This window comes from Cetorhinus maximus, chromosome 16, assembly GCF_964194155.1.
Source record: "Cetorhinus maximus chromosome 16, sCetMax3.hap1.1, whole genome shotgun sequence".
In the NCBI taxonomy this organism is placed as follows: domain Eukaryota; kingdom Metazoa; phylum Chordata; class Chondrichthyes; order Lamniformes; family Cetorhinidae; genus Cetorhinus; species Cetorhinus maximus.
Genome location: NC_135894.1, coordinates 105,226,853 through 105,242,830, shown reverse-complemented (window position 1 = coordinate 105,242,830; position 15,978 = coordinate 105,226,853). Strand labels below are relative to the sequence as shown.

Here is a 15,978-nt window from a genome sequence, read left to right as displayed (position 1 = left end):
ATGGAACAGTTAATAAGCTTGATTGGGCAGTTGAACTGGTTGTACACTCAGACTAGGCCTGACGCTAGTTGATGATGTGTAGGAGCGGAGTACCATGATGAAACATGCTACAGTTCAGCAAGTTGTAAGACAAATAAAACACTTAATTAAACCCTGAGTCATGTGCTCAAGTTTCCAGCCTCGGGTGATCCAGAAGATATGAGGTTGGTCATATTTAGTGATGCTTCACATGCCAATCTTCCAGATGGGTTCCCCAGCACAGCCGGGTTCCTCGTGTTCTCCAGCACAGCCGGGTTCATCGTGTTCTCCAGCACAGCCGGGTTCCTCGTGTTCTCCAGCACAGCCGGGTTCCTCGTGTTCTCCAGCACAGCCGGGTTCCTCGTGTTCTCCAGCACAGCCGGGTTCCTCGTGTTCTCCAGCACAGCCGGGTTCCTCGTGTTCTCCAGCACAGCCGGGTTCCTCGTGTTCTCCAGCACAGCCGGGTTCCTCGTGTTCTCCAGCACAGCCGGGTTCCTCGTGTTCTCCAGCACAGCCGGGTTCCTCGTGTTCTCCAGCACAGCCGGGTTCCTCGTGTTCTCCAGCACAGCCGGGTTCCTCGTGTTCTCCAGCACAGCCGGGTTCCTCGTGTTCTCCAGCACAGCCGGGTTCCTCGTGTTCTCCAGCACAGCCGGGTTCCTCGTGTTCTCCAGCACAGCCGGGTTCCTCGTGTTCTCCAGCACAGCCGGGTTCCTCGTGTTCTCCAGCACAGCCGGGTTCCTCGTGTTCTCCAGCACAGCCGGGTTCCTCGTGTTCTCCAGCACAGCCGGGTTCCTCGTGTTCTCCAGCACAGCCGGGTTCCTCGTGTTCTCCAGCACAGCCGGGTTCCTCGTGTTCTCCAGCACAGCCGGGTTCCTCGTGTTCTCCAGCACAGCCGGGTTCCTCGTGTTCTCCAGCACAGCCGGGTTCCTCGTGTTCTCCAGCACAGCCGGGTTCCTCGTGTTCTCCAGCACAGCCGGGTTCCTCGTGTTCTCCAGCACAGCCGGGTTCCTCGTGTTCTCCAGCACAGCCGGGTTCCTCGTGTTCTCCAGCACAGCCGGGTTCCTCGTGTTCTCCAGCACAGCCGGGTTCCTCGTGTTCTCCAGCACAGCCGGGTTCCTCGTGTTCTCCAGCACAGCCGGGTTCCTCGTGTTCTCCAGCACAGCCGGGTTCCTCGTGTTCTCCAGCACAGCCGGGTTCCTCGTGTTCTCCAGCACAGCCGGGTTCCTCGTGTTCTCCAGCACAGCCGGGTTCCTCGTGTTCTCCAGCACAGCCGGGTTCCTCGTGTTCTCCAGCACAGCCGGGTTCCTCGTGTTCTCCAGCACAGCCGGGTTCCTCGTGTTCTCCAGCACAGCCGGGTTCCTCGTGTTCTCCAGCACAGCCGGGTTCCTCGTGTTCTCCAGCACAGCCGGGTTCCTCGTGTTCTCCAGCACAGCCGGGTTCCTCGTGTTCTCCAGCACAGCCGGGTTCCTCGTGTTCTCCAGCACAGCCGGGTTCCTCGTGTTCTCCAGCACAGCCGGGTTCCTCGTGTTCTCTAGCACAGCCGGGATCATCATATTCTCTAGCACAGCGGGTTTCTCATATTCTTGGTGGGAAAGAATGATAAATGTTGCCTGCTGGCTTGGGAGGCCAAGAAAATAAAAAGGACAGGAAAGAGCACCTTAGCTGCTGAAACACTGGCCTTAGTAGAAGTATTAGATATGGGGGTTTACTTATCTAATATACTGACAGAAATATTATATAAGGGGCAATGTGGGGAAAGTTAGCCCATAGAATGTTATGTTGATAACCGGTCTCTTTGGAACAATGTTCATTCCACAAAGTGTCACTGAAAAAAGGCTAAGAATAGACCAAGCCAGCATAAAAGAAATCTTAGAGGAGAGAGATCTCTAAGGTACAATGAGTTGACACACATCACCAACTATCAGGCTGTTTTACAAAAGGAAGTGCCTGCTCTAAGAAAGTACTAAATGTATTGGAAGAGGAGCATCTTATGTTATAATGATGCAATGAAAAAAGAATATTTTGCTTTATAATTGTTTACATGCGTGGTAAAAGAAATTCAGAATTATAGATGTGGAAATTCGTGACATTATTTCCTTCTGTTTGTTTAAAAAAAAATGTTCTATTTAAAAAAGAGAGGAATCTGTCAATATGGCAATCATCTTGTTAAAACCAGTTGCTAGTTAAACAGGTGATGGGCATTGATTATCCCATCGAAACAGAATAAAAAGAAACAGCTGGAACACTTTGTGAGGAAGCTACTTGGAAGTCAGTAGCACTGAGGAGTTGTCTTGAAAATAAACCAGCTTAAACCAAAAGACCGGCCTGGACTAATTAATCTACTACAACCCCTTATTGTGAGGAACGTTCCCATCTATCTGCTGCCCTTGACCTTCTAAATGGTAGCGGTCGTGGGTTTGGAAGGTGCTGTCGAAGGAGCCTTGGTGAATTCCTGCTGTACTTAGTGTAGATGGTACACACTGCTGCTACTGTGTGTTGATGGTGAAGGGAAAGAATGTTTGAGGATGTGGTGCCAATCAAGCGGGGCTGCTCTGTCCTGGATGATGTTGAGCTTCTTGAGTGTTGTGGAAGCTGCACTCATCCAGGCAAGTGGGGAGTATTCCATCACACTCCTGACTTGTGCCTTGTAGATGGTGGACAGGCTTTGGGGAGTCAGGTGGTGAGTTACTGGAGAGAATTTTTAATTTTTTTTGCAATTGGCATATGACTGGAATCGTATTGGGCCAGAATGGGTAGGGATGCTAGGTATCCTTTGCTCAAGTACATCAGCTAATCAGTAGGTTTTTTTGGCATTTAATAATTTTGATATTATCAGCTTTTTATTCCAGATTTAGCTTTTTTAAGCTCAAACTGCTGTAGTGGGATTTTAACATATTCTTTGGAATAATAGTTCAGGCCTCTGGATTACTGTACACAGTAAGATAACCACTATGCCCTGTATAAGGGTCAGAGGTTAACTGGGACAGTGAGTAACTCTCAAGGATCTGTTTGTAACTGACAGCGGGTGAGTGGTGCAGTGAGGAACAAGCATTTCCCCATTCGGCTCCAGTTAATCCTGTTCACTGAGGCTCCCAAGCAGCATAGTGCTACCTGCAGCAGAAGCAGGAAGCTTCCCAAAACCCTGGGAAGTTGCTCAGCTTCATTAGTTAAACATCAGCAGTTTCTATTTCCACACTCAGCAGGTCCATAAACCAACTGGCAGCAATGGTCTTGGGTAAGGGGAGGGTGTGTCCAGTGAGGGAATGTGTGTACTCCATACTGGGAAAGTAGAATATTGACTGGCGTTGACGCCTCAGTAACTTGCTTTGAATGCTCTTGAAAGCAATGCTAAAGTTTCATGCATGTCAAACACCCAGTCAACCAAAAACATAATACACTATTCATAATGGAAGAGACTGCAGGCTGAGTCAGGCAGAAGTAATGCAATCCTGAGTCAAGAAACTTGAATCTCATCCAAGATTTGCTGTCACTCAGTTCTTGGACGGTTCTCGATACCTGACATACAAGAAACAAATTTTCCATTGTGAGGTAATGACAATGGCATTTCTACTCACCAAAAAAGCAAAGGCATCTGCTACCATCAGCATGTAAAAGACATTGTCCCAACCTGTGGGAGAGATGAGACCTGCTAACAGAGGCCCTAAGGCAGCACCTACAAGTACAGGAAGGTAGAAAGCAACAAGTCCATCAGTTGCATGAATATGGCAGCACAATACCAACAAGAAACTTCAAAAATTATTCACAGGGATACTCATTTATCACTCCGAGATCCCAGGTGACCCAAGGCCACCTCCTACTAACAGGGCAAATATACACTTTTTAACCATGAACATATTTGCCATTTGGCTGTCTGTTAATTTGCTTTGTCTAAATGAAGATTAAATGCCATTCATTAGTGTTAGGAAACAGTGATAGCTTAAGTTGTGTGTGGGTGTGTTAGGAATAAAGTATATCTTTAAGTTTAATTATTTTATTTTTTCTATTTGGGTTAAAAGCTGAAACCTGGGATCTAGTTTCATTTGAGCAGAAACAGGAGGTTGAGAGCTGTGTTTGTATATCTGCATTTCTAATCAGTTAGACGACTCTTGGGGAGAAGTTAAAGCAAACACAAGTAGAAAAAACTATGCTGTTACCTAGCAACAGGAGTCTAGAGAGGTAGGATCCACCGCCACACAGAAAAAAAAATAGAAGCAGTTTTGAGTTCAGTTGGAGGCAGTTGCTAGTAGAAACAGCCTTGAAGGGACAGATAACAAGTCCCAAACCATAGTTCAGTTGAAGCCAGGACTCCAGGGAGACTGGATGCTGGGAGAGAGAACTGCAGAGTGAGAGCAGATTTCCCAAAAGAATGGAAAGGTCCCAAGGCCAAGGAGTGAGAGTGGAACAGGAGTAAGTCCCAAGAAGGCCTTCCAGTCAAAGGAAGGACAGGAAACTGGAAAAGGTCTTGTGAGTGAGGAGCAGAGGAAAGCTCCAAGCTTAAAGGGAGAAAGCTACAGTAAGCAGATTTAAAGAGATTGGACCTTCTGACTTCTCACAAGCCTAAGAGACAGCTAAAGGTGTATAATTATTTGCTATGGGCATGCAGTGTTGTGCCATTGGCACAGCTGAGCATTTGAGAGAGTGCATGGAAGAAAGTTTGAATGCACGAGGTGATCCAGTGGAGAGGAACATTGGAAGGAGAGTTCGAAGTTCTGGAGGTGGGCCCTTGTGGAAGGCGTCTGAGAAAATGCGTAAATTTGGGAGAAAATTCCAAAGTGTGTTCTTGGAGAACAGAGATTGGAAACCCTCATGTGAAAGGTGGAGTTCAGTGAGGACGGTTGGCTCACGGTGTGACAAGCGTCTGGGGGGGAGTTGGTGAAGGATCCATAGCATCTGGTTGGGGTGGCATCTGTCACTTGGTTTCAGAGTGTGGTGTGTCTGACCACAGGTCACCTATTGGTTTACATGGACTGGGTACTTACTGTGTACATTAGAGTATAAGGTAGCTTTTGTAACTTGTTATCCTTACAAATCTGTATATATCTATAAAGGTATAGTTGTGGGTGAAGGAGTATTGTAATATAGTTCATCTTCTTTAATAATTGTTTTATTCTTTTGTTAAAAGTTCATCAGCTGCCTCCTGTGATTCTGTTCAGTAGCTACTCTCCATGTTTCTAAACAAAAAAATAAAAGTTAGGATCTATCAAGCTGAGTTCCACCCTGGGATCGGGCTTGTCCAGTAGTAACATCAGCTGGGATCACATCACTAGCCTGTTTAATATTTACAGCCACAAGGGTAACACCAACAGCATTACCTGGAGGAGGGGATGGTAGAGGAACAGGCAGAGGAAATATTAACACAAACGCCAAAAGATCCAGTTGGAAATGAGATACTAATTGCAACAACCACCAGCATTTTTATCTATTTTGAAAGCTTAATATATGTTCCAAAGAAACTTAATTTCTCTCCATTTTTTGTTTATGAAGAAGAACGACCCAAAGCTTAGTCAAAGTGATGGTTCTGAGGAGAAAGGGGCAATGCAATTAAAGAAAGGAAATGTCTAAGGCTGAGGTGGCTGCAAACGTGGTGGGGTGGAGGCAGCAGGGTGGACGAGCAGGAGATAGAGGAATTGGTTAGGATAAAAATAGATAAAGATGAGGTATTTAAAAGATTGGCAGAACTCTAAATAGAAAAGTCACCCAGTCTGAATGGCATGCACCCGAGGCTGCTGAGGGGAAGGGTAGAAACCAAGGAGATTCTGGCCAAGTTTTTGAGGATGTAACTAGTAGAATAGATAAAGGAGAACCAGTGGATGTGGTGTATTTGGGTTTTCTGAAAGCTTTTGATAAAGTCCCACATAAGAGGCGGATGTGCAAACATGGAGTTGGGGGTAATATACCGGCACGGATTGAGAATTGGTTGGCAGACAGGAAACGGGGAGGAGGAATAAATGGGTCTTTTTCAGAGTGGCAGGTGGTGACTAGTGGGGTACCGCAGGGATCAGTGCTTGGACCCCAGCTATTCACAAAATATATATCGATGATTTGGATGAGGGAGCCAAATGTAATATTTCCAAGTTTACTGACAACACAAAACTAGGTGGGAATGTGAGCGGTGAGGAGGATGTTAAGAGGCTTCAAGGCGATTTAGGCAGGTTGAGTGAGTGGGAAAATACATGGCAGATGCAGTATAACGTGGATAAGTGTGAAGTTATCCACTTCGGTAGGAAAAACGAAATGGCAGAGTATTATTTAAATGGTGATAGATTGGGAAATGTTGAAGTACAAAGGGACCTGGGTGTCCTTGTACACCAATCACTGAAAGTAAGCATGCAGGTGTAGCAAGTAGTTAAGAAGACATCTAGTATGTTGGCCTTCATTGTGAGAGGACTTGAGTACAGGAGCAAGGATGTCTTACTGCAGCTGTACAGGGCCTTGGTGATACCACACCTGGAGTATTATGTGTGGTTTTGGTCTCCTTACCTAAGAAAGGATATACTTGCCATAGAGGGAGTGCAGCGAAGGTTCACCAGACTGATTCCTGGGATGGCAGGATTGTCGTATGAGGGGAGATTGGGTCAATTAGGCCGGTATTCACTGGAGTTTAGAAGAATGAGGGAGGATCTCTTTGAAACATATAAAATTCTGACAGGGATGGACATACTGGATGCAGGGATGATGTTTCCTCTGGCTGGAGGTCTGGAACAAGGGGTCACAGTCTCAGGATACAGGGTGGGCCATTTAGGACTGAGATGAGGTGAAACTTCTTCACTCAGAGGGTGGTGAACCTGTGGAATTCTCTACCAGAGAAGCTGTGGAGGCCGGGTCACTGAATATATTTAAGAAGGAAATAGATTTCTGGACTCTATAAAGGCGTCAAGGAGAATGGGGAGAGAGCAGGAGTACGGCATTGAGAGAGGATCAGTCATGATCATATTGAATGGCGGAACAGGCTCGAAGGGCCGACTGATTTACTCCTGCTCCCCATTTTCTTTGTTTCTATAATCTCCCAATCCTCCTGGAATATGTGGCAGCAGAGGATTGGGTATCTTTCCAGCCAGAGAAGTGTGCGATGGTGTTGGGACCACTGCTCTTTTTGATACATATTACCGATTCGGATGAGAGTATACTGGGCATGTTGCACATGGCACAATACTTAAAAACACTAAATAGTGAGGAGGATAATAAGAGGCTTCAGGAGGATTTAGACTGGTGAAATAGGCAGACATATTGGAGGTGAAATATAATGCAGTAAAGTGTGAGGAGAGGAGATGAACAAACTAAATGGGATAATTTTGAAGGCGGGTGGTTTTCAGGAACAGAAAGGATAGAAATGGCTTACAGCACCCCATGGTTAACTGGTTCTGAGCTGCTGGATCTGTTCTTAATCCATCCCATTTAGCACAGTAGTAATGTCATAGGATGCAATGGAGGATGTCCTCAGGGAGAAGATGGGACTTGGTCTCCACAAGGATTACGTGGTGGTCACTCTTACCAATACTGTCACAGACATGCATTTGAGAGACACACACATTTGGTGAGGACGAAGACAAGCAGGTTATTCCTTCCTGTCTAATGTCTCAAGACTCATTAATTGCAAGCAATCTACAACAACCAGTTGCTATGTAGTTCAGTTAAGATGTCAGGGTTTCTCTTAAGTCCAAGACACATGAATCAGTCCCAATGTATTCAGTCTGCTGTGTTCAGATAGTGTGGCATTCCAGAGAAAACAGAGTTCCACATAATGAATTGCAGTAAACTTGTTGTCTATAGAACCACCTTGCAATCTCATGATGCCTTGGGGGTCAAGTGTGAAACAGTCTCGCAATATCTGGTTGATATGTGATGCTTTACCCTTAGTCTGCAGTTAGGTGACATTCCCGGATTAATTAATTATATTTCAAATCACACCTATCACCATCACAACCTGCCCATGAAGGAGAGTGAACTATCTGAGTTAACTGACCAGGATATCACTTGTCCAGCCAAGGAGAGTGGTGATGTCATAGAGGTCTACAGCACAGAAAAAGGCCCTTCAGCCCATCGAGTCTGTGCCGGTCAAACAAGTACCTAACTATTCTAATCCCATTTTCCAGCACTAGGCCCATAGTCTTCTATGCCATGGCAATGCAAGTGCACATCCAAATACTTCTTAAATGTTATGAGGGTTTCTGCCTCTACCACCCTTTCAGGCAATGAGTTCCAGATTCCCACCACCCTCTGGGTGAAAAAATTCTTCCTCACATCCCCTCTAAACCTCCTGCCCCTTACCTTAAATCTATGCCCCCTGGTTATTGATCCCTCCACCAAGGGGAAAAGTTCCTTCCTGTCTGATGTGTTGTGTTGTCGTGGAGTTTTTCAGAGACCTACCTATAGAGCCCGTGCCATCGATGATTGCAGTCACAGTGGACAGGGCTTTGGAATTCCCCATTAAACTCTTGTGTGTGCCCTGAAATCAGAAGTCATTTAGAAATTTAACAGAATTACCATTGACGACCTTCAGGGTGATCTGACCCTTCCAATACATCCAATCCACAGCCCTGATGAAGTCAGGCAAACAGGAAACTTCCCAAAATCTCCCTTTATAAAAACCAGTAATAATTAACATATTACTTACAAAATAAGAAATGCCCGGGAGTCAGTCTGGAAACTACTCAAAAGATAAAGGTGGATTATACGGCTTGTATTCCTGTTGTGTATTTAACAGAAAAAAATAACATGATGCTTCACTGAAGCACCTGACAAAAATGAATGATGAGCCAGAGAAGGGGATATTAGGAAGGGAACAGCTTAGTCTTAAAGGAGAAGGCAGAGATGTTGAAGGGGAAAATTCCAGAGAACCCAGATTACTGAAGGCATGGCTGTCATGGTGGACTGAAGGGAGTGGGTGGATGTACATGAGACTGAAGTTGGAGGAACACCTCCAGTCCTACAACCCATCAGGATCTCTGCGTTCCTGCAACTCTGGCTCTTGTCCAGCCCCCACTCTGTCCACCCCACCATTAGCAGCTTTTCCATTACCCATCGAGACCCCAACCCCAAGCTGAGGAAACTCCTTGCTAAACCTCTTCACCTCTCTCCCTTCTTTTTAAGATGCTCCTTTAAAACTTAACTCTTTGGCCAAGTTTTTGGTTGCCTGTCCCAACGTCACATCCTTTAGGTCAGTGTTAAATCTTTGTATAATTACGGTCCTGAGAAGCACCCTTGGCCATTAACTTTGTACTGCTGTAGTGAAAAAGCTTACAGTACTCACCAAATCAGCAGATACTGCAGTTGTGATTAATGCATATGGTCCATTTACTAACGCCCCACAGCCAATCAGCATAACTGGAACAAAATTGAGGCCAGAAATATTAATCAGCATAACTGCAAGATATGAAACCCAAACAGGGACGAGTTACTCTGGATGTTGCAGTTAGAACATACTTGCCCATGAAGGTGTGGAATCAGACAGTTGAATGGAAAGATGGCATTCACAGCACGATGACAGTATAAGTCTGGAGAGCCCCCCCCATTTTAGTTAAAACAAAGTTTCAAAATGAAGCTACGCACTCATTATAAAAGGAAACACTTTGATAGTAGGAACCATAAGGTTAGATTGTCATAAATGCTCTTTAATCTCTTCCAGAAACATATGAACAAGAGGAATCATTCAGCGCCTAGAGCCTGTCCCACCATTAAATTCAATCCAGGATCAGTGCTGGGGCCTCAACTTTTTACAATTTATAAAAGTGATCTGGATGAAGGGACAGATGGAATGGTGGCTAAACGTGCTGATGACACAAAGATAGGTAAGTTGTGAAGAGGACGTAAGGAGGCTACATGGGGATATAGATAGGTAAAGTGAGTGGGCAAAGATCTGGCAAATGGAGTATAATGTGGGAAAAGAGCATAATGCAGGGAGAATAAAAAAAAACAGCATGTTATCTAAATGGTGAGAGATAGCAGAGCTCTGACACGCAGAGGGGTTTGGGTGTCCTAGTGCATGAATCGCAAAAGGCTAGTATAGAGGCTGTCGTGAAACTATTAATGTATATAATATTATTGGAAAATATTTTTCTTTTAAAATAGAGGTTTAGCCTGTGAGTGTGTCTTAATTGGATTATAGCCAGCTAGTCAGGGTGCTGTGATGTGCACTAGTTTTGATATGTAAGGGAGATAATGTGCATTTGCATTTTTTTTTTGAATAGAGCATTCAAGAAGTGGGGTGAAAACTGACACCTATCTCGCAGCTACCAAGCAATATGTTTATATTACTAATAAAATTGGTACTATGAAAGGGGTTTCATTGTTAAAAGGTAAAGTTCAAAGAGGCTGGTAATACAATGAGAATTTGAATTCAATCAGTGGTGGTAGGTATAATTTCAGTAGTTTTCAGGTGTGCAGGGCAGAGGCAATGTGAGATCAAAAGGCAGCTGCAAACCTCCAACTGTCTCCACAGCAACCAACGTGAAAAGAACCTCATTTTGAATTTGTAAGGTGAAAATGCTTTGCCTGGTGTTTGGTTAAGTCTATGGGTTGCTGTTGCCTTAATGGAGACTAGTTTGGGAATTTGTTAAGTCATGATAGTAGCAATTTGAAGCCGTGTGTGTATGTATCTGAATGTAGAGTCGCACCTCAAACATAACACTTAAACAACTGTCATAACCTATAATTTTATAAAGTTTCCCTCTGGAATTTTTAAATACCTCCGCTTTACCAACTGCATCCATAACAATTGGACATTCATCCTGGATAAATTTTATTTCTAACTCCTGGATTAGTTAGGAATTGGTGAATCTTAAGTTTATGAGTACGAGAGGCTCTTTGAATTCAGGAGTTGGTGAGGTATTTTAGAAGTGATGAGACTGCAAGATTGGCAATTGCTGAGACTTGTCTGGGAGTAGAAGAGAACTCTGATTAGATTGGAGAGAATAACCAAAACTAAGTTAACAGGGTTGGCAGATAAGTTAAAATTAGGGTTACCTGCGGAGGCTAGGAAATCAGATATAGTTAAAAGTGTAGCACAGCATCTACAGTTGTAAGTGAAACCTGACACTAGTGAGTCACAGCTGGAGGTAGTGAGGCTTCTGTTACAATTGAAGATGCTTGAATTTGAACAAGCAAAGGAACTGAAAAAGCTTAAATTTGAAGCAAGGGAATTAGAAATTGTGAAGATGAAGAAGGAGGAAAGAGAGAATTCCAACTGAAAATGTTTGCAGTTGGAAAAGAAATGCCAGTAGGTGAGGAAGGATTTATCTCTAGAGTAGAACCCAGTGGGGAGATGTTTAAATTTGCACAAACTCTTCCAAAGTGGGAGGAAAAGATATTGAAACATTGTTTATTTCATTTGAGAAGCTAGTGAAACAGATGAAATGGCCACAGGAAAAGCAGACATTATTATCATAGTCTAAGTTGTTAGGTAGGGCACATGAGGTATATGCTTCACTATCAGAAGAAATGTCTGAGTTATGATGTGGTGAAAAAGGCTACTTTGAGTGCATATGAGTTGGTTCCTGAAGCAAACAGGCTGAAATTCAGCAATATGAAAAACAGCCTGGGCAAACTTATATTCAGTTTGAAAGAATAAAGCAAAGTAATTTTGACCGATGGATATGGGCATTAAAAATAGAGACAATGTATGCAGCTCTTAGGGAAGTAACTCTTTTGGAAGAATTAAGATTCAATCCCTTTGGTAGTGAGAACTCGTGGAGGAACAGAAGGTTGATTCTGTAAGGTAAGCAGCAGAGATAGCTGCTGATTATGAGTTAGTTCATAGAGCTAAACCTTTTTTCTGTCACTCTTTCAAATTGGAAAAGGATAAAAAGCGGGAAGGTGAAAGGAAGGTAGGTAGTCAGAGAAGAGAAGGATTAGCTGAAGTTCCCAGGAAGTTGTTTTCTCAGAATAAAAAGGAAGGTGCTGAAGGGAGAAGTGACATTCGAAAATTGAGGTGTTTTCACACAAAGTCAGTGTGTTGGAGGTTGTAGAAAAAATCTGTAGGAATTATTGGGGTACAAAAGGCTCTGGGGGTAAAAGTACTGTGGGTTCTGAGGTTCAGGCACAGGAGAAACCAGTGGTTTGTGTACAGGTGTAATGGAGAATCAGTGAAAGCTAAACAAGTGAGATTATGTTCACAGTTTACTCTGAGGAGCAGGTTGCAGAAATGTTTAAAGGCTTTGTGTGTGAAGGGAAAGTCTTTCCATGTATACAGGGTGGAGTAGGTAAAGATGTTAAAATTTTGAGACACGGGGCTAGTCAATCTTTAATGCTGTGGGTTAGTGATATTTGTTGTTCAGAGGGAGTGTTACAGAAGAAGGTAATAAGTGGGGTTCATGGAGATGTTAAATCTATTCCGTTGTGGAAGGTAAGTTTAAAGAGCAGATGGAAGTCGGGTGAAGTTATAGTTGGAGTAGTGGAAAAATTACGCAGAGAAACACCTTTGACCACAAGTCCATCAGGCTGTGGTCGGCACGTAACGTCTTAGAGGCCCTGCGGGAAAAGGAGAGGGTGGATCCTGTGGGATGGTTCCCCGAGCAGACTGTCAAAGTCATTTGGCAGAATGCCTCATCGTCAGAACTTTCCAACAAGCACCAAGATGTAACTTGGCTGGTGGTGAGAAAGGCCCTCCCTGTCAGATCCTTCCAACACGCCAGGAGTCTCACCCCCTCTGCACGTTGCCCTCGAGGTGGCTGTAGTGGGGACAAGACCGTTGTTCACCTCCTTGTATTGTGCCTTTGCAAAGAAGGTTTGGAGAGAGATGCAGTGGTTTCTGTCGAGGTTCATCCCGAGCAGTTCTGTGACACAGGACTCTGTGCTCTACGGGCTGTTCCCAGGGACACACACCGAGACAAACATCAACTGCAGCTGGAGGATCATCAACTCAGTGAAAGACGCTCTTTGGTCTACCCGAAGCTTCTTGGTCTTCCAGCGCAAAGAGTTGTCCCTGACCGAGTGTTGCAGGCTGGCACATTCCAAAGTTCAGGACTACGTGCTGAGGGACGCACTAAAGCTTGGGGCAGCCGCCGCAAAGGGGAAAGGTCGCTGTCTAAGACCTTTCTGCCACAGTGCACTGAGGGGCTGGGAACTCTTGAGAGCCCCTCGGGCTGTGCAGCTCACAATGAATGTATGCATGGAATACTAAGTGTATTATAATTGTATTGAAGCACCTCAGAGTGCAACATGATGTTGATAACTCCAATACCATTGTCTGATTGTCTGCAGTGACCATATTGAAATGATTGTAATACTCATTGATTGTATTGATGCACCTCATGATCCATGTGTAAAAGTTGAATCTGATTGTACTTATGATGGCCATTTTGAAATGTTTTGGAATGTTCTTCCAGATAGTTTATAAATAAGAACAGATTTTTTATTTTAAAAATATACTTATCAGTTTAACTGATATGTTTAAAAGTTGAATCTGATTGTACTTTTGTGATGGTGATTTTGAAATGTTTTATAATGTTCTTCCAGATATTATATGAATAAAGTATGTTTTTCAAAAAAAAAATAAAAGCAAGGGTCCATATTTTATTCAGGTAAGACATGTCTGGGGAGCTCAGTCCCGTGATTTGCACATCCTGCTGTTATGACCAATGCAGTTGGGAAAGCTGAGTTATTTTAAAATCCCAGAGTGAAACTTTAAACAACCGTCATAACCTATAATTTTAAGTGTTATGTTTGAGATGCGACTCTAAATTCAGGAATCAGACCCCCAGTTCTCACGGTTTTACATTAAACTAAAGGAAACATTTTATTAATTTACACAGGTTAAAAATATATATACATGGCTACAAATTACTACTGTCATAACTTTTAACAAGTTCCCAAACTAGTCTCCATTAAGGCAACAGCAACCCATAGACTTAACCAAACACCAGGCAAAGCATTTTCACCTTACAAATTCAAAATGAGTTTCTTTTCACTGTGGAGACAGTTGGAGGTTTGCAGCTGCCTTTTGATCTCACATTGCATCTGCCCTGCACACCCAGAAACTACTGAAATTATACCTACCACCACTGATTGAATTCAAATTCTCAGTGTATCACCAGCCTCTTTGAACTTTACCTTTTAACAATGAAACCCCTTTCATAGTACCAATTTTATTAGTGATATAAACATATTGCTCGGTAGCTGTTAAAAAGGCATCAAGTTTTTACCCCACTTCTTGAATGTTCTATTCCAAAAATAGAAATACACTCTACCTCCTGTTTACATCTCAAACTAGCACATATCACAGCACCCAGACTAGCTGCTTTAATCTAATTAAGACACACCCGCAGACCAAGCCTCTATTTTAAAAGAAAAATATTTTCCAAAATATTATATACATTACTAGCTTAATGACACAGCGTTCTGTGGGAAATCCTAGACTCTCCTGGCAGTCTGGATGACCATGTGTACAGGAGGTGCCTCAGACTGGAGCAACTCGAGCTCTGGGTTTTGGAGCTTGAGCAGTAGCTGAGGGCATTACGGTGCATTCACGGGGCTGAGAGGGTCGTGGATAGAACGTTTCAGGACGTGGTCACCCCGCAGCTTAAGGAAGTGCAAACGGAGAGGGAATGGGTGACCACCAGACAGAAGAAGGGGACCAGGCAGATAGAGAGGGAATCCCCCGAGTGCATCTCGCTTGCAAACCATTTTTCGGCCTTGGAAAACAGCGAGAGTGACGGTTCCTCTGAGGAGGCCAATCAGAGCCAAGGCCATGGCACTGTGGGTGGTCCAGCTGCTCAGGGTGGGAGGAAGAAATGTGGAAGGGCAATAGTGGTAGGGGATTCATTAGTGAGGGGAGAAGACAGACACTTCTGCAGCCACAGACGTGACTCCAGGATGGTACGTTGCCTCCTGGGTACCAGGGTCAAGGGTGTTATGGAACGGCTGCCGGACATTCTGAAGGGGGAGGGTGAATAGCCAGAGGTCATGGTCCATGTTGGGACCAATGACATTGGAAGAAAGAGAAATGAGATCCTGCAAGCAGACTTGAGGGAGTTAGGTAGGAAATTGAAAAGCAGGACTTCAAAGGCAGTAATCCCCGGATTACTCCCAGTGCCACACAGTAGTGAGTATAGGAACAGAAGGATTGAGCAGATTAATGCGTGGCTGAAGAGATGGGGCTGGAGGGAGGGCTTTAGATTCCTGGGGCATTGGGACCGTTTCTGGGGGAGGTGGAACCTGTACAAGTTGGACAGGTTACATCTAAACAGGAATGTGACCAACATCCTCAGGGGGAGGTTTGCTAATGATGTTGGGGGGATTTAAACTAAATTGGCAGAGGGATGGGATCCTGAAAGGTAGTTCAGAGGGGAGAGAAGCTGAGATGGAATTAGAAGTTAAAACGCTGGTGAGTGAGTCTGGAAGGCAGACGAAACATCGGTTAGATAAGAAAGGAGTGAGTTTAGCAAAGGCTAAATGAAATATATTTTAATACAAGGAGCCTGAGGAATAAGACAGACAAGCTAAGGGCACAGATAGACACACGGGAGTGTGATATCAGAGCTATGACCGAAACTTGGCTAAAAAGGGCAGGATTGGCAGCTCAACAACCCTGGTTATAGGGTATTCAGACAAGATAGGGAGGGGGATAGAAGAGTTGGGGGGAGAGGGGGAATCAATTCTAGCAGTGAGGAGGGATGATATCTTGGAAGGATCGTCAAATGAGGCCTTATGGGTAGAAGTAAAAAACACAAAAGGGGTAAACACGCTGTTGGGTGTGTACTATAGGACCCCAAACAGTCAGGGAGAGATAGAGGATCAAATATGTAATCACATTTCAGAGAAGTGTAAGAATATTAAGGCAGTAATAGGGGATTTTAACTACCCAAATATTAACTGGGATAGTTTTAGTGTGCAAGGTAGGGAGGGAGCAAAATTCTTAAGTTGCATCCAGGAGAACTCTTTTTTAGCCAGTATGTAGAAAACCCAACAAGGGAGGGGGCAGTTCTGGACCTAATAATCAGAAATGAGCTCGGGCAGGTGGAAGGC

General features: G+C 44.2%; 1 protein-coding gene across 5 annotated transcripts in view; it reads right to left on the bottom strand.

The window, feature by feature from the left end:
* slc37a1 (solute carrier family 37 member 1) overlaps window positions 1-15,978 on the bottom strand; it is a 120,421-nt gene that overhangs the window by 13,308 nt on the left and 91,135 nt on the right. For all 5 annotated transcript variants that reach the window (XM_078560425.1, XM_078560429.1, XM_078560426.1 and 2 more), the window contains 3 exons: window positions 9,269-9,342; window positions 8,386-8,464; window positions 3,594-3,691 (listed from right to left, as the gene is read on the bottom strand). In XM_078560425.1, coding sequence (XP_078416551.1) covers window positions 3,594-3,691; window positions 8,386-8,464; window positions 9,269-9,342 — 251 coding nt within the window. The remainder of the gene's footprint in view (window positions 1-3,593; window positions 3,692-8,385; window positions 8,465-9,268; window positions 9,343-15,978) is intronic.